This window comes from Embiotoca jacksoni, unplaced genomic scaffold (assembly GCF_022577435.1).
Source record: "Embiotoca jacksoni isolate LCO1_2020_lvr unplaced genomic scaffold, fEmbJac1.0.p SCAF_25, whole genome shotgun sequence".
Lineage (NCBI taxonomy): Eukaryota > Metazoa > Chordata > Actinopteri > Embiotocidae > Embiotoca > Embiotoca jacksoni.
This window is the reverse complement of record NW_027185376.1, coordinates 5514940-5539417: the sequence shown is the minus strand read 5'-3', so window position 1 is coordinate 5539417 and position 24478 is coordinate 5514940. Positions and strand designations below refer to the sequence as shown.

General features: G+C 38.7%; 2 protein-coding genes across 6 annotated transcripts in view; one reads left to right on the top strand and one right to left on the bottom strand.

Annotated features, from left to right (window-relative positions):
- The first annotated feature begins 7959 nt into the window (after positions 1-7959).
- ggh (gamma-glutamyl hydrolase (conjugase, folylpolygammaglutamyl hydrolase)) lies at positions 7960-10824 on the top strand. The gene is made up of 9 exons (XM_069159781.1): positions 7960-8218; positions 8360-8468; positions 8760-8810; positions 9429-9513; positions 9609-9747; positions 9978-10084; positions 10291-10381; positions 10469-10603; positions 10706-10824. The coding sequence occupies exons 1-9, from the start codon at positions 8113-8115 to the stop codon at positions 10822-10824; spliced, it is 942 nt and encodes a 313-aa protein (XP_069015882.1). The 5' UTR covers positions 7960-8112.
- The window catches only part of LOC138204480 (A-type potassium channel modulatory protein DPP6-like), a 188967-nt gene continuing 174555 nt past the window's right edge, over positions 10067-24478 (bottom strand). For all 5 annotated transcript variants that reach the window (XM_069159778.1, XM_069159779.1, XM_069159780.1 and 2 more), the window contains 16 exons: positions 23406-23529; positions 23287-23325; positions 22773-22880; positions 22441-22532; positions 21467-21514; positions 21221-21339; positions 19925-19996; positions 17826-17933; positions 17653-17722; positions 16701-16895; positions 16230-16284; positions 15915-16014; positions 15153-15211; positions 14989-15061; positions 14818-14891; positions 10067-13910 (listed from right to left, as the gene is read on the bottom strand). In XM_069159778.1, coding sequence (XP_069015879.1) covers positions 13761-13910; positions 14818-14891; positions 14989-15061; positions 15153-15211; positions 15915-16014; positions 16230-16284; positions 16701-16895; positions 17653-17722; positions 17826-17933; positions 19925-19996; positions 21221-21339; positions 21467-21514; positions 22441-22532; positions 22773-22880; positions 23287-23325; positions 23406-23529 — 1486 coding nt within the window. In that variant the 3' untranslated portion in view covers positions 10067-13760. The remainder of the gene's footprint in view (positions 13911-14817; positions 14892-14988; positions 15062-15152; positions 15212-15914; positions 16015-16229; positions 16285-16700; positions 16896-17652; positions 17723-17825; positions 17934-19924; positions 19997-21220; positions 21340-21466; positions 21515-22440; positions 22533-22772; positions 22881-23286; positions 23326-23405; positions 23530-24478) is intronic.

Genomic DNA, 24478 nt, shown 5'->3' with positions numbered 1-24478 from the left:
GTATGACGTTTTTTTTCGGCCAAAATTTTTTAAAATGCTTAAGACTACAGTATGTGGTCTAAAATATGAAGAGAAAGTCATACCATACTGTGTCGTTCAAAACATCATGCTTTTTTTTTGGTGCAAAAAAATCACAAAAAGTCAGACAATAGTATGACCTTTTTTTTCGGCCAAAATTTTTAAAAATCCTTAAGACTACAGTATGTCGTCTAAAATATGAAGAGAAAGTCATACCATACTGTGTCGTTCAAAACATCATGCCTTTTTTTTGGTGCAAAAAAATCACAAAAAGTCATACTATATTATGACTTTTTTTTTCGGCCAAAATTTTTTAAAATCCTTAAGACTACAGTATGTCGTCTAAAACATGAAGAGAAAGTCATACCATACTGTGTCGTTCAAAACATCATGCCTTTTTTTTGGTGTAAAAAATCACAAAAAGTCAAACAATAGTATGACGTTTTTTTTCGGCCAAAATTTTTTAAAATGCTTAAGATTACAGTATGTGGTCTAAAATATGAAGAGAAAGTCATACCATACTGTGTCGTTCAAAACATCATGCCTTTTATTGGGTGCAAAAAATCACAAAAAATCATACTATATAGTATGACCTTTTTTTTCGGCCAAAATTTTTTAAAATGCTTAAGATTACAGTATGTGGTCTAAAATATGAAGAGAAAGTCATACCATACTGTGTCGTTCAAAACATCATGCTTTTTTTTTGGTGCAAAAAATCACAAAAAGTCATACTATAGTATGACCTTTTTTTTCGGCCAAAATTTTTAAAAATCCTTAAGACTACAGTATGTCGTCTAAAATATGAAGAGAAAGTCATACCATACTGTGTCGTTCAAAACATCATGCCTTTTTTTTGGTGCAAAAAATCACAAAAAGTCATACTATAGTATGACCTTTTTTTTCGACAAAAATTTTTAAAAATCCTTAAGACTACAGTATGTCGTCTAAAATATGAAGAGAAAGTCATACCATACTGTGTCGTTCAAAACATCATGCCTTTTTTTTGGTGCAAAAATCACAAAAAGTCATACTATAGTATGACCTTTTTTTTCTGCCAAAATTTTTACAAATGCTTAAGACTACAGTATGTCGTGTAAAATATGAAGAGAAAGTCATACCATACTGTGTCGTTCAAAACATCATGCCTTTTATTGGGTGCAAAAAATCACGAAAAGTCATACTATAGTTTGACCTTTTTTTTTGGCCAAAATTTTTAAAAATGCTTAAGACTACAGTATGTCGTCTAAAATATGAAGAGAAAGTCATACCATGCTGTGTCGTTCAAAACATCATGCCTTTTCTTGGGTGCAAAAAATCACAAAAAGTCATTCCATAGTATGACCTTTTTTTTCTGCCAAAATTTTTAAAAATGCTTAAGACTACAGTATGTGGTCTAAAATATGAAGAGAAAGTCATACCATACTGTGTCGTTCAAAACATCATGCTTTTTTTTTGGTGCAAAAAAATCACAAAAAGTCAGACAATAGTATGACCTTTTTTTTCGGCCAAAATTTATAAAAATGCTTAAGACTACAGTATGTCGTCTAAAATATGAAGAGAAAGTCATACCATACTGTGTCGTTCAAAACATCATGCCTTTTTTTTGGTGCAAAAAAATCACAAAAAGTCACACTGTATTATGACCTTTTTTTTCGGCCAAAATTTTTAAAAATCCTTAAGACTACAGTATGTCGTCTAAAATATGAAGAGAAAGTCATACCATACTGTGTCGTTCAAAACATCATGCCTTTTTTTTGGTGTAAAAAATCACAAAAAGTCATGCCATAGTATGACGTTTTTTTTCGGCCAAAATTTTTTAAAATGCTTAAGATTACAGTATGTGGTCTAAAATATGAAGAGAAAGTCATACCATACTGTGTCGTTCAAAACATCATGCTTTTTTTTTGGTGCAAAAAAATCACAAAAACTCATACTATAGTATGACCTTTTTTTTCGGCCAAAATTTTTAAAAATGCTTAAGATACAAAAACAATACTCAAAAACACTCATTTTGACTTCAGTCTATAAACAGCAAGGTTGAAAAGGTGTCCAATAAAATCACAGAACCTACAATGTTTGGATCCGCATCCCATTTTGAGGGAGTTAAGATCCCTTTTTAAAAAGGTCAAAGTCCTTCATTGATTTCCACTGCAGCAGCTTGGAAAGATGATTTATCCAAAAGGATCTTATTGTGAGATCCATTGTGATCTGTTGTATTGGTGTCCGAGTGCTGAGGGTCTCAGGGGGTCTTGGACTCCTCTTTCGGCTTTGATGTGTCCATTTTCTCCTCCTCTGGCACCTTCTCCTCTTCTTTTACTTCTTTCTTCTCCTTTTCTTCAGCCTCTTTCTCACCTTCGGTTTTGGCTCGCTTCACTTTCTTGAAGCTGGCTGCTTCGTCGTATATTATGACCTTTTTTTTCGGCCAAAATTTTTAAAAATCCTTAAGACTACAGTATGTCGTCTAAAATATGAAGAGAAAGTCATACCATACTGTGTCGTTCAAAACATCATGCCTTTTTTTTGGTGTAAAAAATCACAAAAAGTCATACAATAGTATGACGTTTTTTTTCGGCCAAAATTTTTTAAAATGCTTAAGATTACAGTATGTGGTCTAAAATATGAAGAGAAACTCATACCATACTGTGTCATTCAAAACATCATGCCTTTTTTTTGGTGCAAAAATCACAAAAAGTCATACTATAGTATGACCTTTTTTTTCTGCCAAAATTTTTAAAAATGCTTAAGACTACAGTATGTCGTGTAAAATATGAAGAGAAAGTCATACCATGCTGTGTCGTTCAAAACATCATGCCTTTTATTGGGTGCAAAAAATCACAAAAAGTCATACTATAGTATGACCTTTTTTTTCGGCCAAAATTTTTAAAAATCCTTAAGACTACAGTATGTCGTCTAAAATATGAAGAGAAAGTCATACCATACTGTGTCGTTCAAAACATCATGCCTTTTTTTTGGTGTAAAAAATCACAAAAAGTCATGCCATAGTATGACGTTTTTTTTCGGCCAAAATTTTTGAAAATGCTTAAGATTACAGTATGTGGTCTAAAATATGAAGAGAAAGTCATACCATACTGTGTCGTTCAAAACATCATGCTTTTTTTTTGGTGCAAAAAATCACAAAAAGTCATACTATAGTATGACCTTTTTTCTCGGCCAAAATTTTAAAAAATCCTTAAGACTACAGTATGTCGTCTAAAATATGAAGAGAAAGTCATACCATACTGTGTCGTTCAAAACATCATGCCTTTTTTTTGGTGTAAAAAATCACAAAAAGTCATACAATAGTATGACGTTTTTTTTCGGCCAAAATTTTTTAAAATGCTTAAGATTACAGTATGTGGTCTAAAATATGAAGAGAAAGTCATACCATACTGTGTCGTTCAAAACATCATGCCTTTTTTTTGGTGCAAAAATCACAAAAAGTCATACTATAGTATGACCTTTTTTTTCTGCCAAAATTTTAAAAAATGCTTAAGACTACAGTATGTCGTGTAAAATATGAAGAGAAAGTCATACCATGCTGTGTCGTTCAAAACATCATGCCTTTTATTGGGTGCAAAAAATCACAAAAAGTCATACTATAGTATGACCTTTTTTTTCTGCCAAAAGTTTTAAAAATGCTTAAGACTACAGTATGTGGTCTAAAATATGAAGAGAAAGTCATACCATACTGTGTCGTTCAAAACATCATGCTTTTTTTTTGGTGCAAAAAAATCACAAAAAGTCAGACAATAGTATGACCTTTTTTTTCGGCCAAAATTTTTAAAAATCCTTAAGACTACAGTATGTCGTCTAAAATATGAAGAGAAAGTCATACCATACTGTGTCGTTCAAAACATCATGCCTTTTTTTTGGTGCAAAAAATCACAAAAAGTCATACTATAGTATGACCTTTTTTTTCGGCCAAAATTTTTAAAAATCCTTAAGACTACAGTATGTCGTCTAAAATATGAAGAGAAAGTCATACCATACTGTGTCGTTCAAAACATCATGCCTTTTTTTTGGTGCAAAAAATCACAAAAAGTCATACTATAGTATGACCTTTTTTTTCTGCCAAAATTTTTAAAAATGCTTAAGACTACAGTATGTGGTCTAAAATATGAAGAGAAAGTCATACCATACTGTGTCGTTCAAAACATCATGCTTTTTTTTTGGTGCAAAAAAATCACAAAAAGTCAGACAATAGTATGACCTTTTTTTTCGGCCAAAATTTTTAAAAATCCTTAAGACTACAGTATGTCGTCTAAAATATGAAGAGAAAGTCATACCATACTGTGTCGTTCAAAACATCATGCCTTTTTTTTGGTGCATAAAATCACAAAAAGTCATGCCATAGTATGACGTTTTTTTTCGGCCAAAATTTTTAAAAATCCTTAAGACTACAGTATGTGGTCTAAAATATGAATAGAAAGTCATACCATACTGTGTCGTTCAAAACATCATGCTTTTTTTTTGGTGCAAAAAATCACAAAAAGTCATACTATAGTATGACCTTTTTTTTCGGCCAAAATTTTTAAAAATCCTTAAGACTACAGTATGTGGTCTAAAATATGAATAGAAAGTCATACCATACTGTGTCGTTCAAAACATCATGCCTTTTATTGGGTGCAAAAAATGACAAAAAGTCATACTATAGTATGACCTTTTTTTTCGGCCAAAATTTTTAAAAATCCTTAAGACTACAGTATGTCGTCTAAAATATGAAGAGAAAGTCATACCATACTGTGTCGTTCAAAACATCATGCCTTTTTTTTGGTGCAAAAAATGACAAAAAAATGACAAAAAGTCAGACAATAGTACGACCTTTTTTTTGGCCAAAATTTTTAAAAATGCTTAAGACTACAGTATGTCGTCTAAAATATGAAGTGAAAGTCATACCATACTGTGTCGTTCAAAACATCATGCCTCTTATTTGTTTCAAAAAAATCACAAAAAGTCACACTATAGTATGACATTTTTTTTCGGCCAAAATTTTTAAAAATCCTTAAGACTACAGTATGTCGTCTAAAATATGAAGAGAAAGTCATACCATACTGTGTCGTTCAAAACATCATGCCTTTTTTTTGGTGTAAAAAATCACAAAAAGTCATACTATAGTTTGACCTTTTTTTTCGGCCAAAAGTTTTTAAAAATGCTTAAGACTACAGTATGTCGTCTAAAATATGAAGAGAAAGTCATATCATACTGTGTCGTTCAAAACATCATGCCTTTTGTTTGGTGCAAAAAATCACAAAAAGTCACACTATAGTATGACCTTTTTTTTCGGCCAAAACTTTTAAAAATGCTTAAGATTACAGTATGTGGTCTAAAATATGAAGAGAAAGTCATAACATACTGTGTCGTTCAAAACATCATGCCTTTTGTTTGGTGCAAAAAATCACAAAAAGTCATACTATAGTATGACCTTTTTTTTCGGCCAAAACTTTTAAAAATGCTTAAGACTACAGTATGTCGTCTAAAATATGAAGAGAAAGTCATACCATACTGTGTCGTTCAAAACATCATGCCTTTTTTTTGGTGCAAAAAATGACAAAAAAATGACAAAAAGTCAGACAATAGTACGACCTTTTTTTTTGCCAAAATTTTTAAAAATGCTTAAGACTACAGTATGTCGTCTAAAATATGAAGTGAAAGTCATACCATACTGTGTCGTTCAAAACATCATGCCTCTTATTTGTTTCAAAAAAATCACAAAAAGTCACACTATAGTATGACATTTTTTTTCGGCCAAAATTTTTAAAAATCCTTAAGACTACAGTATGTCGTCTAAAATATGAAGAGAAAGTCATACCATACTGTGTCGTTCAAAACATCATGCCTTTTTTTTGGTGTAAAAAATCACAAAAAGTCATACTATAGTTTGACCTTTTTTTTCGGCCAAAAGTTTTTAAAAATGCTTAAGACTACAGTATGTCGTCTAAAATATGAAGAGAAAGTCATATCATACTGTGTCGTTCAAAACATCATGCCTTTTGTTTGGTGCAAAAAATCACAAAAAGTCACACTATAGTATGACCTTTTTTTTCGGCCAAAATTTTTTAAAATCCTTAAGACTACAGTATGTCGTCTAAAATATGAAGAGAAAGTCATACCATACTGTGTCGTTCAAAACATAATGCCTTTTTTTTGGTGCAAAAAATGACAAAAAAATGACAAAAAGTCAGACAATAGTACGACCTTTTTTTTCGGCCAAAATTTTTAAAAATGCTTAAGACTACAGTATGTCGTCTAAAATATGAAGAGAAAGTCATACCATACTGTGTCGTTCAAAACATCATGCCTTTTATTGGGTGCAAAAAATCACAAAAAGTCAGACAATAGTACGACCTTTTTTTTCGGCCAAAATTTTTAAAAATGCTTAAGACTACAGTATGTCGTCTAAAATATGAAGAGAAAGTCATACCATACTGTGTCGTTCAAAACATCATGCCTTTTATTGGGTGCAAAAAATCACAAAAAGTCATACTATAGTATGACGTTTTTTTTCGGCCAAAATTTTTTAAAATGCTTAAGACTACAGTATGTCGTCTAAAATATGAAGAGAAAGTCATACCATACTGTGTCGTTCAAAACATCATGCCTTTTTTTTGGTGCAAAAAATGACAAAAAAATGACAAAAAGTCAGACAATAGTACGACCTTTTTTTTCAGCCAAAATTTTTTAATATGCTTAAGACTACAGTATGTCGTCTAAAATATGAAGAGAAAGTCATACCATACTGTGTCGTTCAAAACATCATGCCTTTTTTTTGGTGCAAAAAATGACAAAAAAATGACAAAAAGTCAGACAATAGTACGAACTTTTTTTTCAGCCAAAATTTTTTAATATGCTTAAGACTACAGTATGTCGTCTAAAATATGAAGAGAAAGTCATACCATACTGTGTCGTTCAAAATATCATGCCTTTTGTTTGGTGCAAAAAAATCACAAAAAGTCACACTATAGTATGACGTTTTTTTTCGGCCAAATTTTTTTAAAATTTTCAAAATGCATGACGTTTTGATGTATGACTTTTTTGTGATTTTTTTTGGACAAAAAAAGTCATGCTATAGTGTGACGATTTGGACGAAATACTATGGTATGACTTTCTCTTCATATTTTAGATGACATACTATAGTCAAAAAAAGTTTAAAAAAAAAATCATGAACCATGTCTTCATGAGGTTGTTTCCATCTCGGAGTCGGCGTTGTAGACCGCTGGACTACCTTCAGCGCCGGAGGATAAGTTGTGGCAGGAGAAAATGTTTGACGGAGTTCACTCAGAGTTTCCAGCGACTCAGCAGACAGTCTGGTTAACTCAACAGGTAAAAGATTCCACTTCACCAAGGTTGCTATTACTGGTTCAGATTCCACCTGTTGATGGTGATTCAACTGTTAGAGAAGCTGAAACGTTTGGAGAAATTTAAAATTTTTGCATACACTACACATTTCAGGAAGATATTTAACATCACTGCAGACCCCCTTGAAAACATGTATATCTACTGTCCAAAATATGTCTGTGGCAATATTGGTCGCATTTAAAAGAATATTTGTGAACGGTAAAGATTTGTCACAATGCTGCCTAAATCCTGGGAGGGTTGGTGGTGCAGTGGCACTGCTGCCTCTCAACCTGAAAGGTTTGGAGTTCAATTCCACCCTGTCATGATTTAAAAAAAAAAAAATCATAAGTCACTTTTGACTTTGAAAATGCCGGTCATTTTCTTAACAACATGCCACAGCATGTCTTTTGGGTGACTTTTTGGCCAAAACATTTTTTAATCAGGTTGAACAATTGCAAGCACAGCAAATATTATAGAGAGAACGGTTCCATTGTTTGGTGCTTATGTAATCATTCTTTTAATTGTGAAGGACAAAGTTTCAACATACAGTATGTGGTGCTTTTATTCTGAAGGTAGACCGGAAGTGGGGAAGACAACAACGTAACTCGCCATTAATTTGTGAAACACGGGCGAAATTCAACAGTTTACTTCCCGAACCACCGAAACTTGCCCAGCGGTCCGGATACCGGACTCGTGGACTTGTCGGGGCTGCACAAACCGTAGCACAGTCCAAACTATATATATATATTGGGGGGGAATATGGACACGTCTATGTCGAGAACAATCTTCCCGTTATTTCTTTTCATTTCTTTTTCTTGTCTGGCGAGTAATTCGTCAGCCAAGAGAAATGACAAACCCATTATTGGTAAGTTTATTACGCGTTATTTACTGCGTAAATGTAGCTGGATTTACAGCCTAAAACTAACTCCACGTTGTGTTGTACTGTTTTCACTTTGTGACAAAAGGGGTCAAACGTTTCAACTGGCCGCGTTTCTCTTCCCATAAGGTGTACTGACTCAAGAGTATTATTTACCGACACCAAACCCAACAGCTTTCATTGTTGCCTCTTATGTCAAGTTCCTGGAGTGCGCAGGAGCAAGGGTCGTACCCATCATGTGAGTTTATAATCCCATTAACAACACTGCACCCAAACGCATCAGCACCGTTTGCACTAGGTGCAATTGCGCCATTGGTTGGGTGTACATGTGTATAGGTTTGTTTCTTAGCTGTATATATGTCTATTTATGATTTTATATGTCTGTCTGTTTTTGATGTTTGCATGCTGAGAGAGAAGCTGCAACCAGTCAAATGCCTTGTATTTGTAAACATACCTGGCTGATTCTGATTCTGAACACAGCTATCATTCACCTCGTGTCTTTTAAATCTCCCCATCCTCATTTCCACAGGGTTAACCAGACACTGGAGGAGTACCAGACGCTCTTCAAATCCATTAACGGGTAAATGAGTAAAAATACAGTTTACAAATTACACTACGTTACTCATTAATGTGTGTTATAAACAATCACTGTTAAGAATAGTTGTTCAGATAGGATACAAAAAAACAAACAAACAAACAAAAAAAAACAAGCCTATCGGTGTAAATTAATGAGATTTACGGAGTGTCACTGAACGTGCCTTAACCGGAGTCAGTCATCTCTGGTACTTGTGAGACAGCACATTAGAGGTGAAAGAGGTTGGAAAACACTGGTTTCATCTCGAACATGTTGTATTTTTAAAACTTCTGTTATAGCGGAGTGGATGAAGATGTACGTCAAGTCATATTCAAAGTAAAAAGTGACGCTTAAATATAATAATCAGTCATTAGATTGACACAGTATTGATTTGACAATTACAACTTTTGTAAGCAGATTTTGAAGGCAACATATTTCCATATAGTCACCTACATATTTTAGGCATTTATTGAACAAGAAAAACATGTTGGATCAACTCCTCTTACACACACACAAGCCAGCAGAAAATCAAGTCTCCCTACTATTTTAATTAACCCTAGTTTGTGTTTCCCTTTTCTTTGTGCTGACTGTGACTCAGTTCTAATTTCCTTCTTTGATTGACAGGGTCCTTTACCCAGGCGGGGGTGCCAGCATCACCTCATCTGGTTATCAAAGGGCTGCAGAAATCTTTTATGATCTTGCCATCCAGGTGAAAGTGAAAAAAAAAAAATGCAGCTACGTTTCAGTGTGCCGTTGGTGGATTGTGCTGCACTGAAAAGTGTGTGTCTGTGTGTGACGTTTCAGGCCAACAAGCGGGGCGACTACTTTCCCGTGTGGGGCACCTGTCTGGGATTTGAGCAGCTGGCGTATCTGACGGGTGGAGGGGTCACACTGTCGTTTACCAACACAAGCGGTGTGGCGTTACCTCTGAACTTCACTGATGGTATGACTCTGTGTTAACAGACACACCACAATGAGTGAAGTACTATTGAGTATTGTATTTTTTTTTTTTATTTTTTTTTTTTATATAATCAATTTTTTTTTTATAATTGATTTATTGATTTTTATGTATGACATGTAACCACGTCATAAATGTTTGACCCATTCCTTGGTTGTGTAACATACTAATGGTGAAAGAAAAACGACAACAAAAGTGATTCTGATTCTCTGCAGAAGCCAAAACCAGCAGGATTTTTAAAGGCTTCCCAGCTGACCTCATGAAGGATCTGGCGTCTGAGCCGCTGACAGAAAACTCTCACAAGTGGAGTTTGGCAACGTTGGTACGTCGTTCAATTCTTTTATGATGAGAAAATAGTTTAGTCAACAACGTTATCAGCAACATACGATAAGGAGTGCAGAGTAAAAGCAACAAGAGTACAATAGGTTAAAACCTTTCCCTTTCAACATGAGAATAGTTTTCTAAAAAGAAAGCAGGGCGTCGTTTAACTGAATCCACCGTAACGAACCTCTTGTCTTTTTCTTTCAGACTTACAACACAAATGAAAACCTGCAGAAGTTTTACAAAGTCCTCTCCACAAATACGGATGGGAAAATAGAGTTTGTGTCAACAATGGAAGGTAGTTAGATCACAGCATTACTGGTTTTAAGTTCACAGCAAAATATACAAACAGTTTTAATGAGCACTTCCTCTTCCTGCTCTCCAGCTTACGATTATCCCATTTATGCGACGCAGTGGCATCCGGAGACAAGTGCATTTGAATGGACGAGGCCTTCTATTTCACATTCTCCACCTGCGATCAGGACAACCTTCTACACGGCTGAGTTCTTCGTCGGTGAAGGTATGAACACAGCCTTATTTTGGGGTTTGAATTCTAGCCAGTAGCTGCAAAAACCCATTAAATTATGATCAGTGAATCTGGCACCGTTTTCTCTCCCTGCAGCCAGAAAGAGCTTTCACACATTTCAGTCTGAGGAGGAGGAGAGAAAAGCGCTGATATACAACTACAGTCCTGTTTACACTGGGGCCGAGGGTATATACAGCCAAATATATCTTTTTTGATTCCTGTTAGCAGAGAGCTCCTTCCTATTCAACGGCTGATTGGTTGCTTTAACTGTGACTTGAGAATGTTTGCAGATAATTTGACTTGTTTGATTTTGTATTTGCTGCTCTCTCCATCTGCTCAATCTGTAACTGAACAATTAGTAAACTGTAAATAGGAAAGATTAATGAATGCAATATGAATATTAATGCAGTGCAGGATTACAAAAACAATAATTAAAACCATGCTATGTGGATACAGCCGGGTTAACAGTAATCAAATGCTCTTACACATAGTAACATTTTAAGGCCTTTTAGCGTCAGAGAATTATCACCCAACTCCGCAGTTCCCCCTCCACACAGCTGGGAAAAACAGTGGAGCATTTAGCACTTTAAGAGCAATAATATGTTCCTCAGAATTTATTGGAGACCAAAACAAGAACTAAAAAGGGAGTAAATGTTGTTATATGTTTGACAGGTCAACAGAAACACGACTTTAGTTTGCTTGTCCTTCAGCCCTCAAGTCCAAAACACCGCCCAAAAAAAACCCAAAACAGAATTCAAATTCACAACAAAACATGCCAAAACATTGAAGGCTGATAAAATATCATTTTTTTTTATTCTAACATTTACCTTCATGCCACATTCTGCCATTAATCTCCTTCTATGCTTTGGATTACAAAGTTGGGTGTCTTGCAAAAAAAGTCCTCAACCGCTGGCAAGTCGGCAAGTCCACTTTTCAACTCAATTCAAGGACAGCAACAGGAGAACAGAAATGAATAGTCAAAATGTAACTTCCAAAATGCTTTATGCACAAATAACACTCAGGTAAATATTGATTTCTTTTCTTCTTTTTTTTTAGAATAAAATTATATTCTAATAACATTTACACATCAAGCTGACGAGACTGGGATCTCAATCACAATACTACTGGAAATGTAATCGATGCAATCCAGCGTGGAACATTCAAGATGTCAAAAATTACCATGTCGAACTGAGCTATCAGGGATAGTGCTGCAAATGACCTCTTAACATGCACTAAAGCGTAACACAAATGGTCATTCAAATAAAATAAAAATAAAAAACAATAAATTTATTAAAATTGTGCCTCAAGAATTAATTATTTTGGGTGATAAGCTAACATGATTTTTCCTCTTATATACAAATGCATAATTTCTCCGGGTATAACACTAATTCTAATGCCTTCTGACGTTCGCTCCAAGTATTCACTGATTTAGGTCGGGAGGAAGTGACACTACTTTTCAATGACAACTACTGCAGTTTCTGTACTTGTAACACATTTTCTTCACCTATTATTGTGAGAAATGCTGCATGCAGATTCTGTACATTTTAGCTTCATGTCGTGACGTCGTCGGGCATTTTTTTTTGTCTTCCAGAGAATGTTTTTGTTTTTTTCTGTGAAATTTCAAAATCCCTTCACGATTTCCGAGTCAAAGGTTTTGCTGTAGAAACTAAACGAGCTATTTTATTCATTTATTATCTATTTCAAGCTGTAGGTTTGAAACCGTGGTTCACAAGAAATTGTGGGAAATATATGTTTTCTTGCCGGGAGTTGTAATAGATTGACACCACTCTTAATATTTAATTACAGCCAGAAAGGCGGTTACAGCATGGCTTGACAATTAGCAGCAGGGGGGAAAACCGCAAACTTGTCAAAAAAGTATAAATAAATAAATCTGACTCACGGAAATGTTTGCTCCTGCCAGTCCAGGTCATAACCCTCCATAAAAGCACAACTTCTTGTTTCTGTACAGAAAAAAAAACAAGTTATAACCGGCTAATAGTGACTGTTAGCAGGTCAGCTATTTCTCGCAGCTTAAAGCGAAGCTGATCAGCTACTGATTGCCGCTTCATATTTAAATAGAAGTGGTATCAAATGTTTCCATATAACTCTTAGCAAGAAAATGAGTATACTTCCCAAAATGTCAAACCTTCCAGTAAAAAAATCTGCTTCATTAGACCAAATAAATGCAGTCCCGCAGCCAGATGTTTTCTGACAAAGTAAGGCACAGTGACTAAAACAAGTTAATGCTTTTGCGTTTTTTTTTTTTTTTTTGGTGTTTTTTTTTTTGACGATGACGAATAAAACTTAAACAATAAGAAAACTCATGGCATTTTTTTTTTTCTTCTTCTTCTTCTTCTTCAAAACCATTTTTGCCAGTCAGAACTCTTGTCAGCATCACTGAGACGTTAAACGAAACTACAAGATAAAACCAACATCAGGGCAAACATGGGTACCAAAGGAAAATATATCTGTCATAGCTGAGTGAATGTTTGTGTGCTATTTTACATACTGTAAGAACAATAGACACAACCACGGTCCAACATGAAAAGTTCTTCACAACTTTAAAAATAGTAACGTTTTCTGTTTTCTGCACTATTTCCAGACACCCGTCGTGGGAACACTGCCAGTCAAGTGTTTTTTTCACCAGGGGTCTGATTTTCATTAATATACAAGTAATGTGCTATAAGGTGTTCACTTCTCCTCCTCACAGCTCGGAAGTCTGTGCGAGAGCTGATGCTTTCTCTCCACTGCTTTTGAGGAGCTGCTCCAATCCTTCGGTGAAGGAGACCCGGCTCCCCGTCAGTGTGTTCCAAAGCTTCGTGCCAGGTCATCAGTCTTTGTTGGCTTTTTTAGATTCCAACTGAAAGCACAGGATGAGAAATGGGAGGACGGATGTGGATCCGTCGTCTGCCCGGAAAGGCAGTCTCGGGTCGAGCGCGTGGTCGCGGGAAGTCCAGATGCAAAAAAACAAAAACAAAAAAAAAAACAAAAAAAAAACGCAAATAAACGGAACGAGATCGGATGAAAGCCGTATATTGTGGACACCAGTGTTGTGCTTTCGGCACAGCTACGGGATGGAAGGTAGGTATATAGATGAACCGGAGGGGGGTGGGAAGGATTTGGAGCGCAGGGTGAGCCCTCGTAGGCCAATCTAACCCTCGTTTTCGATCTCCTCTTCCAGAGCCTCCTCGAACACTCTCTCTGGTAGCCTGAAGCACTCCTCGAAGAAGTTCACCAGGGACTGACTGAGGTGCTGCCTTGTTGCTTCGCTGTGAATGAAGTGGCCTTCATCTGGGTAGATCTGAGAGACAAAGAACATGAGCAGGATGCAGCGTTTGCTACTTTATATATATTTATATACACAAATATAGTTGATATAGTTTGAGGATATGGGACATATTAGACAAACTCTTTGATATCTTCTTTAAAAACACTTGAAGTTCTAGTCAGCGTAGCTGTGAAACCCTCTCGTCTTTGTTCTGATTCTTCCGTATTATTTTGCAGCAAAAACTCGATAAGTCCAAACCTAAATCGGCAGCTAAGTTGCAAATCCCCCCCCCCCCCGCCCTCCCTCTTCCCGTCCCACTACTCAGGCACAAACAAAATGACCCAAATTGACCTAAAGTTGGCGCTGTAAAAACAACAAATCTATGCGATTATCTCGAAGGCTAGGACTATCTGCAGCGGAAAACTAAATCCAGAAAAGTGCCAGCTTTCAAAAGCGAGTACAGTTGAATAGAGTAGAGTACTGGCAGTGGAAAATTATGTAGATAAAAAAAAAAGTATAAAGTTACCAAAGCTTAAAGTGTAAAAAGAGTCCAAAGAACAGCCCAAAACCAAAAGGAATTAAAAAAAAATATATATAGCGCTACTAGAGGTTAACAGTGACACCAGATGAAAGCCTGCGTGCCCAGTAACGAGTCTGTCAGTCAGTAATGAGCTTTGATGAACATTCGGCTGCAGCGCATTGTATCGTAAAATGGATTAGTGGTGGTGTTAATGCAGGATACCGGAGGAGGTCTCATAATCTCATTATATGGAATGAAGGCATTGTGAAGGGGGCTAATCCTCTGCCTGCTGTGGGACCACCACTGGGATCACAAAGCTCCCGAAGGTCGAAAGGAGAGCCGAACCGGAGGGAGGAAAAAAAGACGAGCCGAGAAATGGAGCAGCAGTTGTAATTACAGAGTGGAAGTTAAACTGCATACCTGTAAGGTGTAGTTGGCCTTTTCATTGATGAGCTGGGTGATGAATTTTGCTGTGTGTTGGAAATGGACTTTTTCTGGGGGGGAAACCAAAGGAGTCAGAAGCAAAAACACCAGATCAGCGTCTTGTCTTTTACATATTTATTTACCGAGATATACAAATTCGTCACCTACCATCAGCTGTTGGATGGATAATAAGGAACTTCCTATCCATGAATTGAGATGCTCTGTGTGCTAAATTTGTTATCTGGGAAACAAATTGGATCAAATTAGTACTTAAGCAATTATCACAACTGGAATCTGAATGTAAAAAAACAAAAACCTCAATCAAATCTTACTGTGTATGCCCTCGGATCAGGTTTGGGCAGTCCGAGATATCTCTCGGAAAAAGCGGAGGCTAGAGAGGGAAAGGAGGTTTCAGACCTTTTGTTAACAAGGAGTGATACATCATTTGTTGCCTCGTTATGGTCATTTTTTGAACTCTGTCTTCCCCACATGCAAATATATTCAGCCTTCTACATATCCCTCCGTCTCAAAGCTGTCGCAGGCTGTCTTCATTTGCAATTCCAAACTTACACGGTGTCGTGGCATGTGTCTCACCCCCTCTGGGATTGCGAGAGAAATCAAATAGATGGGGAAATCAGTCACACCGCGACGCCCAGCTCCTCCTTAATTTGCAGTTTCCTGACTCGGTGCGCTCGCAGCTACGACGGCACCGCGCCTCGCTCGCCCCGTCTCTCTCACTGCGACTCTCCACATGCGCAACAATTCCACATTTCACACGTCTTCTTCCTTTGGTGGCTGATGTGAGGTGCTGGTGTCGTGAACGTTGTCATGATTGGGTTCCGGGCGTACCTGCACCGTCGCGCCGATACGTTTTATATATGTATTTTTTTTTTTATATCGGCACACAGAGTACACGCATGTATAATGCAGTCACGGAAAGAACTCTCTCCGCTGCAGGGGATGAAGGTGCAAGATTTGCAATCTGTCTTTCTGTCTCCCTTTGAATATGTTCCAGCTCTTGCCTGAGCCCGGATGATTATGCAGAGATGCTGTATTTGTTTACTGCGTACGGCGGAGATTTTACAGCTGCTTACCGTACAACTCAAAGTCGGTGATGGGCGAGAGGACGGCGCCGCATTTTACCAGAGACTCCACACCGCTGACCAACAGGCTGGTCACGTAGCCGCCGTACACCTGGGGGCACGAGCACACGTGCAAATGTTATTTCACAGCAAACAAGCAGCAGCAGCAGCAGCGTCGAAGCCGACGTGGAGAACGGAATATTTTCTTTGTCCAACAGCTGATTTCTGGACGCACTGCAACCTGTTCACTCCAACAATATTATAATTCAACCTGGCAGCTAACAAACACATTCTTTCAGCCACCGAACACACAGAGACGGTTCCTACCTTTCCAAAAGCTCCAACTCGGGTTTTGTCCACATACGTCTCTTTTAGAATAAAACTGCAAAAAGATAAAACATGAGTTCTGGTTAGGAAGAAGAATTTGTATTCTTATTCACAATCGCAACTGCAGCTAATTCAGAGAAAATGTGTTTAGCCGCTTTTTGCAAAGAACTTTTCATTATACTTTAATAAATAAAGTGATTTATACTAGAGGAAATACCTTTAATCATTTTAAAAAAAAATTATTCTCAGAGCTGATGTTATGTGAGCGTAAGATAGAAATATTCCTGCAACAGGAAGTATTTTCATTCTGATTTGTTGAATAGGAATTTAAAGGTTAAAATTACTTGTTTTTAAAATGCATTTATTTACAAATGGGCCATTTTTTGTGAACATCTGTGACTCCATGTGAAAATCTGTAATTTGTTTGACTTATTAATGTTCAGCAAGATTGCATGAGAAGCCTCCACATACTCGAGGGCATCCTTCTGGTCCTGCTCCTCGTGCATGCCCAGTTTCTTCTGGATTTGGTGCAGCAGGTTGGTGCCCTGGAAGCCGCTGCCTCGCCCGTCGCAACGCACCACGATGGCGCCGAAGCTGCTCACCAGCACCGTGGTCCAGTCCATGTGGAACTGCTCCGACACCATCTGGCCACCAGGTGTCCCATCGCTGCACCAGAGAGACAACCAGATCAGTACAAACCAGGCCGCTGCACCTGATGCTTTTTTCTTCTATTACAATAAAAATATGCATACATAATGTATGAGTTTGGATCCATGTCTTGAGTGCATATATACCCCTACTTTGCTGGAAACTACTTTTAAATTAAACTGGTAAACTATATTGTGCAGGAAAGCAACATCAGCAGTATACACACTTTTGTACACGCCAACCGCCTCAGACTGAAACTACACACTTAAAGGAGCTTAAAGGGCAATAGAAGTAAGAGGAAGAAAGGTTGACCTCAATAAAACCTGAAGTTGGGAAGTTTTTCCTACTGAGGCACGTTGCGTAGCTCGGTAGTTATGATCACTTTTATAGGAATGAGTGGGCATACATGAAATTAATGGTTTTTTTTTTTTTTTTTTTTGGGGGGGGGGGGGGTAGGAAGACAACACCGAACAGCAAGATGAAATATCGTGTGAGGCCCGAGGAAAGGAATGCTAACGAGAGAACAGGGTGGAGAGGAGGTTAAGTTTCCCTGTTCCCAGCGTAATTATTATCCAGCTGGTGTAGAGGACGAAACGCTGCCTCTTTTGTGTTTGATTAATATCTCTGGTTAAAGCTCTGCCCTGGGAGTCTCCATTGATAAGGATGGACACGTCCCTCATAGAACTTGGGAGTCAGCACCGCTAATGGACACAAAACGTTGTCTTTTTCTTTTTCTTCGTGCGAGTGTGCGGTGAAACGGCGCGCTGATACGTACACGAGCAGGAGCAGCGGGTAGTGGGATGTTTCCACGAAGCCGGCGGGTTTCAGGATCTGCATCGACAAGGCTGGAACACAAAGCACAATAAATGAACTCAACCCAGCTTTCACTCACAAAAACATAGCTGGAATATTTGTTTTCATGACTTATGGACGACTACGGTCACTTACTGTAGTCGCCCATGTTGATGTCCTTGTACTCCGCTGTGGGCATCTGCATGGAGTCCAGAGTCAGCCGCAGGTTCTCATTGCTCTCCAGTTTATACACTTCTGCAATACCTGAAAAAACAGCAAATAACGAGACCGAAGAGATCGCTGTTCACACAATTTATAGTATTAATATCGAAGCAGGAATTATAGGCAGAGATTTCCTTCAGTAAGTCTGAGTCGTAGTGATGATACCCAGCAAACAAGTCATGTTAAAGGATGATTGTGAAATGAAATGCGATAACATTGTTACTAAATATGTGATATTTATTTGTTAATTTAGATTTAAATAGATGTTACCAAGAAATCCTTTCAGCAGCTTTGATATTTTGCGGGTTATTCACGCTCCAGCAAGACTATGAGGACAAATAAAACCAGAAAATAAAAATCTGATGTGACTGCAGCTGAAATGGTGACCTGGATTCTCTCTTCCTCGAGAGGTTGGCCTGTAAAGAGAACCAGCTGTACTTATTCAGCAGCTACAGCTGGTTTGTCCAACACTAACATGTCACCCTTTGTTGCCGTGACTGCCGGAGTGAAAGCGGCTGCAGCAAACATTGAGACTTGGAATTGGTTTGTGTGCAAACGGCAGCATCCAGGAGGGAAATCAACACAACGGCTGCCCGGACTCACAAATGCAGATAAAAACCTGCCAGGCTGCTTTGATTTAATCTTCTGAGAGGAAAAGAGGAAAAAGAGCTCTGCCTGGGTTACGGACCGGAGCTGCACACGACTGTCGGTGTGTTTACTGTGCAAATGCACTAATTCTGATATGACCTTTGGTGTTCTTAATGACACACTGCCCTTGGTACCACAACAAATAGCGCTCTTACATGTTGGGACTCGACAGGGTGGCGTTGTTTCAAATCGCACACATACAGGAAATAACCTCAGCGTGTGAATACTCCTGCCAAAATATCTGCAGGTTTAGTTATTTTACCCAGAAATGATTAGCCCACAAAGAAAACACTGATGTCTTCTGTCCAGCAGCAGAAACACTTTTGTGCGGCGTTCAGGAACAGCTGCAGCCTTAATTTGCTCCTTCCTCTACGTAGCCAAGGTGGTTCAGGGCGGAAAGCGTCCGACGTTTCACACTTTAAAAAAAAAAAAAAAAAAAAAAAAAATTCTCGAACGTTCTGATTGCATCATCCTGGTACTTGCAGTGCGCTGCATCTTTCCGTACTCGACAGTGTGAACGCACGTATGCACTCAAAATAGTGAGCGTTGGTACACAAGTACGCCATTTGAAACACAGCAGTCGTCTCAGATATATTGGATGGATTATTATGACATTTTCTTTATAGACATTTGAATGTACACAGACACTCTTGTTCTCCCGTTCGTGCTCATTTTTTCACTTAGCATAATTAGCAGGTCAAAATGTATTTTATGGCAAAACATTCGAGAGCTAATGGCATCGTATTACAGTTGAACATCTGCATCTTAAATATTCTAACTTAATCAGGTTAGTCAGCTGAGCATTTAGCTGAAGTCCACCCATCTATTTGAACTAAATGCACGACGTTTATGAGCATCAGTCGGACCTTTTAATACAGAAAACTGACTAGTTGTGAAGGTAAAAAAAATTGGCAAACATGACTGCACCTTCAAAAGCACTTCCCCAGGTGATTACATCCCATAATCACCGATAATAAATGTAATGGCATCATTTACAGACTTGTTTTTTACCATCGTCGGGGTAGGGAGGTCGTAATTGTGTAAAGATGACAAAGACTGGCACACGCACACGCGCACACACACACACACACACACACTGTAGTAATCAAATTACTGATATTGCTGTTGGGCAGGTCATAATGTAATGAGGACATCCATTGTGAGGGGTAATGTGATTACTGCCATCATGCCAGACTTGGCTGGCAGACAAACAGTGACTCATTGCACAGGTGGTCATTGAGCACCGCGCTGAAAACCGCGGTTTGACAAGGACATTTTAAACGCAGCCGCTCTGCCGCCACGCACAAGGTCACTTGTAATGTCTTTAACATAATTCAGAGACTTGTAAAATGCAAAGTGGTTCTTTAGCTCGTTGAAATACTCACTTTCTCGGTCTTGCGTCTCGCTTTCGGCGTCTCTCTGCGTCTTGTAAACAGCCACGAAGGGAATGTCCGGCCCTACGGAGAAAATCAGAAGAAGAGCGTGATTGGATATTTTGATGTTTGAAAATGTCGTTAAGGCCATTCAGCGAAAAAAAAAAAAAAACAACTGACAAAAAGGTAGATTGCTATTTTTGTTGTTGTTGTTTGCAGCAAGAGCACAGTCAGCTTTCATCATGAATCCAGACGGATGTGAGTCTCCTCCAGTGAACAATAAGAGGAAAACAAAACACGCCAGATCTTTTGTCTGCCAGACAAAGAAGCAATTCTTTCCTGATTTGATTTACGTAATGCAATAGCTGAAATGGCTTTTTCCATATCGACACCACGAGCAGAGACGACGCCCTGAAACCTACGAACAGACGGAGGAGGGACAGTAAATGAAGTGATTGATGCTGAGAACACAACGCAGGAACACTGTGGCTGTATTTGGTGGAAGCTGCACTCGCTCGCTCCTTTCTCTTCCTCTCCTCATGCTAATGATGCCATAATCTCATCACGCAAGATCACAGGCAGGTTGTGAGGGAGAGAAGTGGATTACAAAAACACGAGGTACAAGATCATCGACTCAGTGATTTGTGGGGTCAGCGGGGAGGGTTTGATGGTATCATGGTCGCTCCCCTGTCTGATCTCTGCTCGGTGATGATTTCTCAGTAAGATTTAAAGGTGATTGACACAAAAGTGAATTAAACATTGAAGCTACAGGGCTTGAAGTCAGACTGAAATCATAGTCTGGAGTGTTATTTTTGTGGCGGTGAGACGACAGCGCCCTGACATTTTGATATTCGTCTGATCTTGAGAAGTGCTTTGTCTGTTCTTTTGGTATTTTCATGCCCAGCAAAGCATATCTGGATCAAAGGTGGAGGGAGACGTGCAGCAAAGTGGGAGTTTCTATTTTTTTCCGTTTTTTGGAGGAAACAGCACACGGTCTGTTCTTGGCGTTACTTTGTGATTCAACCGATTCAAAACCGAATACTAAACCTTCATATTATTTTACTTCATGAAGAAGCCAAACTGGATTTAAATCCTGGCTGATTAATCACCATGGCCTTCTGATTTGTATGTAATTCATCTGACTCTTTGCGCACGTCCCCCTGTGCCGTCAAAAAAGTGTGTCCTTGGATTCATCGTCTTTGACTTCACCATTAAAACAGAGCTCCCACTTTATCAAGAGGAGAAGCAGAATAGAGGGTTGAAAAATGACAAAACGGGGACATGAGTGAAAGCTGCTGTGTCCGTTACCTCGGCAGCTGAGCAGGAAGTAGCTCATGTTGTAGCTGAAGGAGCCGTCGATGTAGCCGCAGCTGTCGTACAAGGCGCACGACAGACATCGACGGTTGAACGAACCGAATGTGTCGGCGCTGTGGAAACAAAGACCAAGACATGCAAGTTTATGCAGAGTTTTCTTTTCATCTACAGAAGCAAAACGAACCCATTTCCCCAATGAAACCTACAACTACTGCTGCAGCTCATTGGAACAACCATTACCTGTACAGATGCCTTCGCTTTGGACCGTCTTCAGTGCTCAAGAAGTATCTATTTGAACAGAAGAAGAAGCAGGAATGACTTAATGTATTTCATACCGGCACACAACAAACTTGTTGAGCAGAAAACAGCACCTGGAGCACAGCGGCGCTGCCCCAGCTACGGGAATAGATGTTTCATAAATGAATGATGTCGGGGGAAAAAAGGGTGCATGAATCCTTTTAGAACGGAAGTAAGCCAAATCTGATTCCCTCGGGGAGGGAGAGGTTTTTGGGGGAGGCTTTTTCAAACTAGTTCAACCGTGAGAACAAAAGAAAAAGCATTTTTCTATATATATATATATATATATGTGTGTGTGTGTGTGTGTGTGTGTACATGTGAAATCATGTTAGTCAGATCACAGTTGCCTTGTAGCCTGGCATGTGGGAGTGAAATTATCTGGGAGGGATGGGGATGAGTCACACTCCTCATGGGTGCAACAGAGACGCTTTTACACCCAGCTCACATTCAGGGCACTTCATTGTGTGGAAGCGTACGAGTTGGTAAAACAGACCATTAGAGGCACAGTTTCTGAATATAGCATCAGTACAAAATTCAACGTACATCGTTGCAATAAACACGAATGCTGATTGTGGTGCCGTAACTCTCACATGGTGGCTGTCCATGGTGCTGAAACAATCAACTGTTTTATCAGGATAGCGAGATTCAAGCAGAAAACAGTTTTTTTTTTCTTTGCTGGGCAACGAGAACACGTTAATTTGAGTTGTTTTGTGTTGTGTTTGCCTTCTGAAAACAAATTCTCATCTTACAGTGTGTAAGTTTACCAAATATCATGATGTATGTTCTGACTAAGACTTCTGGCAACTTCATTGTTGTTTTTTTTCTCCAGCTTGAGCGAGTGTAAATGGGTTGTAAACAGCTGTATGAGCGGGTGCTGGTGTTATTTTCGGTGTTGCTGCTGGTGCGCGCGTGCTCACATCAGTTGGCTGTCCTCGTTGTAGGCCAGGACATGAGTGACATCCCAGTCTCCAGACGTGATGGACTGCAGTGTGTCCGTGCTGGTGTTGGGCTTCGGATGTAAGAGAATAGAAAAGCAGAAAACTGAGATAACTCATGTTAACTTCAACTTCATGTTAAAAGAACACAGATGATCTATTACCAAAACAGCGATAAACCGCATTTAAAATGAGCTTTAAAAAGCAAAAACTTCAGTGTTGCTCATGTTTCATAGAAGCCTTTCTCAGTCAGATCAAGGCCTCAGTTTTCCATGTGAGCTATGCAAATTCTTGGCACACGAATATCCGCTCACCTGGGAGATGGACATGGAGATGTGAAAGAACTTGCCCCGTCCTCCTTGAGGAATTGCCCGGGTGAAGAATAGCTTCAGACCATCTTTGGAGAACAGAGGCTTCTCATTCTGAGGACACAGAGAGGGCTTTTAAAAGAAATACAAATACAAACCTTTTACTAATCAAGACATAAAACCAGACTTGCGCAAAAAACAACCAATAACACAATAACACTAGATAAATGGGTTAGTAATTGCAATAAATATACAAAAAGTCCTCCCATTACAATTTACAAAAGACAGCATACACGAGCCTGCAACACTGCTGTGCTCATTTTAAGGCTTGAATCCAATTACGGGGTGACACTGAGCTATAATCAGGCAAGAAATACCAGAAAACAAAAGGGAGTAAACAGTGACTTTAATTGAAAAAAAAAAAACATTAACAAAATGGGGGGGGGGGGGGGGGGTGTAATGCCTCAATGCTTTAATAAACCGCAGCAAATACAACTTAAATGCGTGTCAATGTTCTCACCTGCCTGTGAAGCCACCCTTCGCTTTCATCCTCGTGTTTCTGTGAAAAACAAGTGTGACAGGTTTTGAGTTTGTATATGGACGCGGCCTTCGACACGTAACGGCACAACGCAGGCGTACCTTGGTGCAGACTCCCGTCGTGGCCTCGCACAGTGTGAGTATCGAGATGTTCTGGGCTCTGTTCAGCCAGTTAATGGCCAGCTTGGTGGTGGTGGCCCATTTCACCATGGTCACATAGTACTCACTGAAGAACACACGAAACACATTCAACAGTTAACTTTTACCTGCCTGCGGATCAGCAGCGAAGCATCACGAGCGACTAAACGACCAAACATATGAAAATAAAACATACGATCGGAAAAAGGCGTCAAAATGTTTCCTTTTACTGATCGCTGATTTGAGCTGGAATTATAAAAAGGGATGAAACATTAATAATGTAGAGCAGAGAAAATTAATGTACTAGAGGAGCGTAAAAAGAGGCACGACGAGGGCGGAATAAAGAACTGGATATAAATGTGAACAGACTAAATGGAGGCATTAAAGTTAATGGCACTAAACGCAGGCTCGTATTAAGTAAAAAAGAAAAGAAAAAAGTATCACTGGAGAGAAGAAATTTAAAGGATTTATGTAGGCTACGCAAAAGAGACAAGAGCAGAACACAAAGAGAAAAAAAACTAGAGGAAATCAAGCAAAACGGCAACTTATTTAACATCAGAAAACTGATATCTGCTGACATGCACCACATCTCACGAGATAATACGAGTTACGAACACAACATGTCCAGTCGTGTGAAAAAGTAACAACATCTCTCAGAAACTGTTGACTTTTTCAACACATTTGAATAATCAAACATTTGAGACCATGTTTGTATTTAAAGTTCATAAAACTGATATTTGTAGACATGGAAAAAAGTGTCACGGTGCACGCGTCTATAATCAAAAAGAGATTTCACAAATTTGACCTTTTCTGTCATTGACTCAACTATTAATTCTGCATCATATCAAAGAGCGCTCGAGGGTAACGTGAGGCCGTCGGTCTGAAAGCTGAAGCTGAACCAGGAGGAGACCTTTCAACAGGAACATGATGTGTGAGAACACAAACTAATCCACCGAGTATTGGCTCGGAAAGAAGAAGAACTGGACGGTTCAGGAACGGCCCGGTCGAAAGCTCAGATTCAGATCCCATTTCTGCTA

What these genes read in the sequence shown, in the direction of transcription:
- ggh (XM_069159781.1), top strand. Translation starts at nt 8,113, where the DNA reads ATGGACACGTCTATGTCGAGAACAATCTTCCCGTTATTTCTTTTCATT. An exon ending in GCAAGGGTCGTACCCATCAT is followed by an intron (nt 8,469 to 8,759) that starts GTGAGTTTATAA and finishes TCATTTCCACAG; the next exon opens with GGTTAACCAGACACTGGAGG. An exon ending in GTTTGTGTCAACAATGGAAG is followed by an intron (nt 10,382 to 10,468) that starts GTAGTTAGATCA and finishes CCTGCTCTCCAG; the next exon opens with CTTACGATTATCCCATTTAT.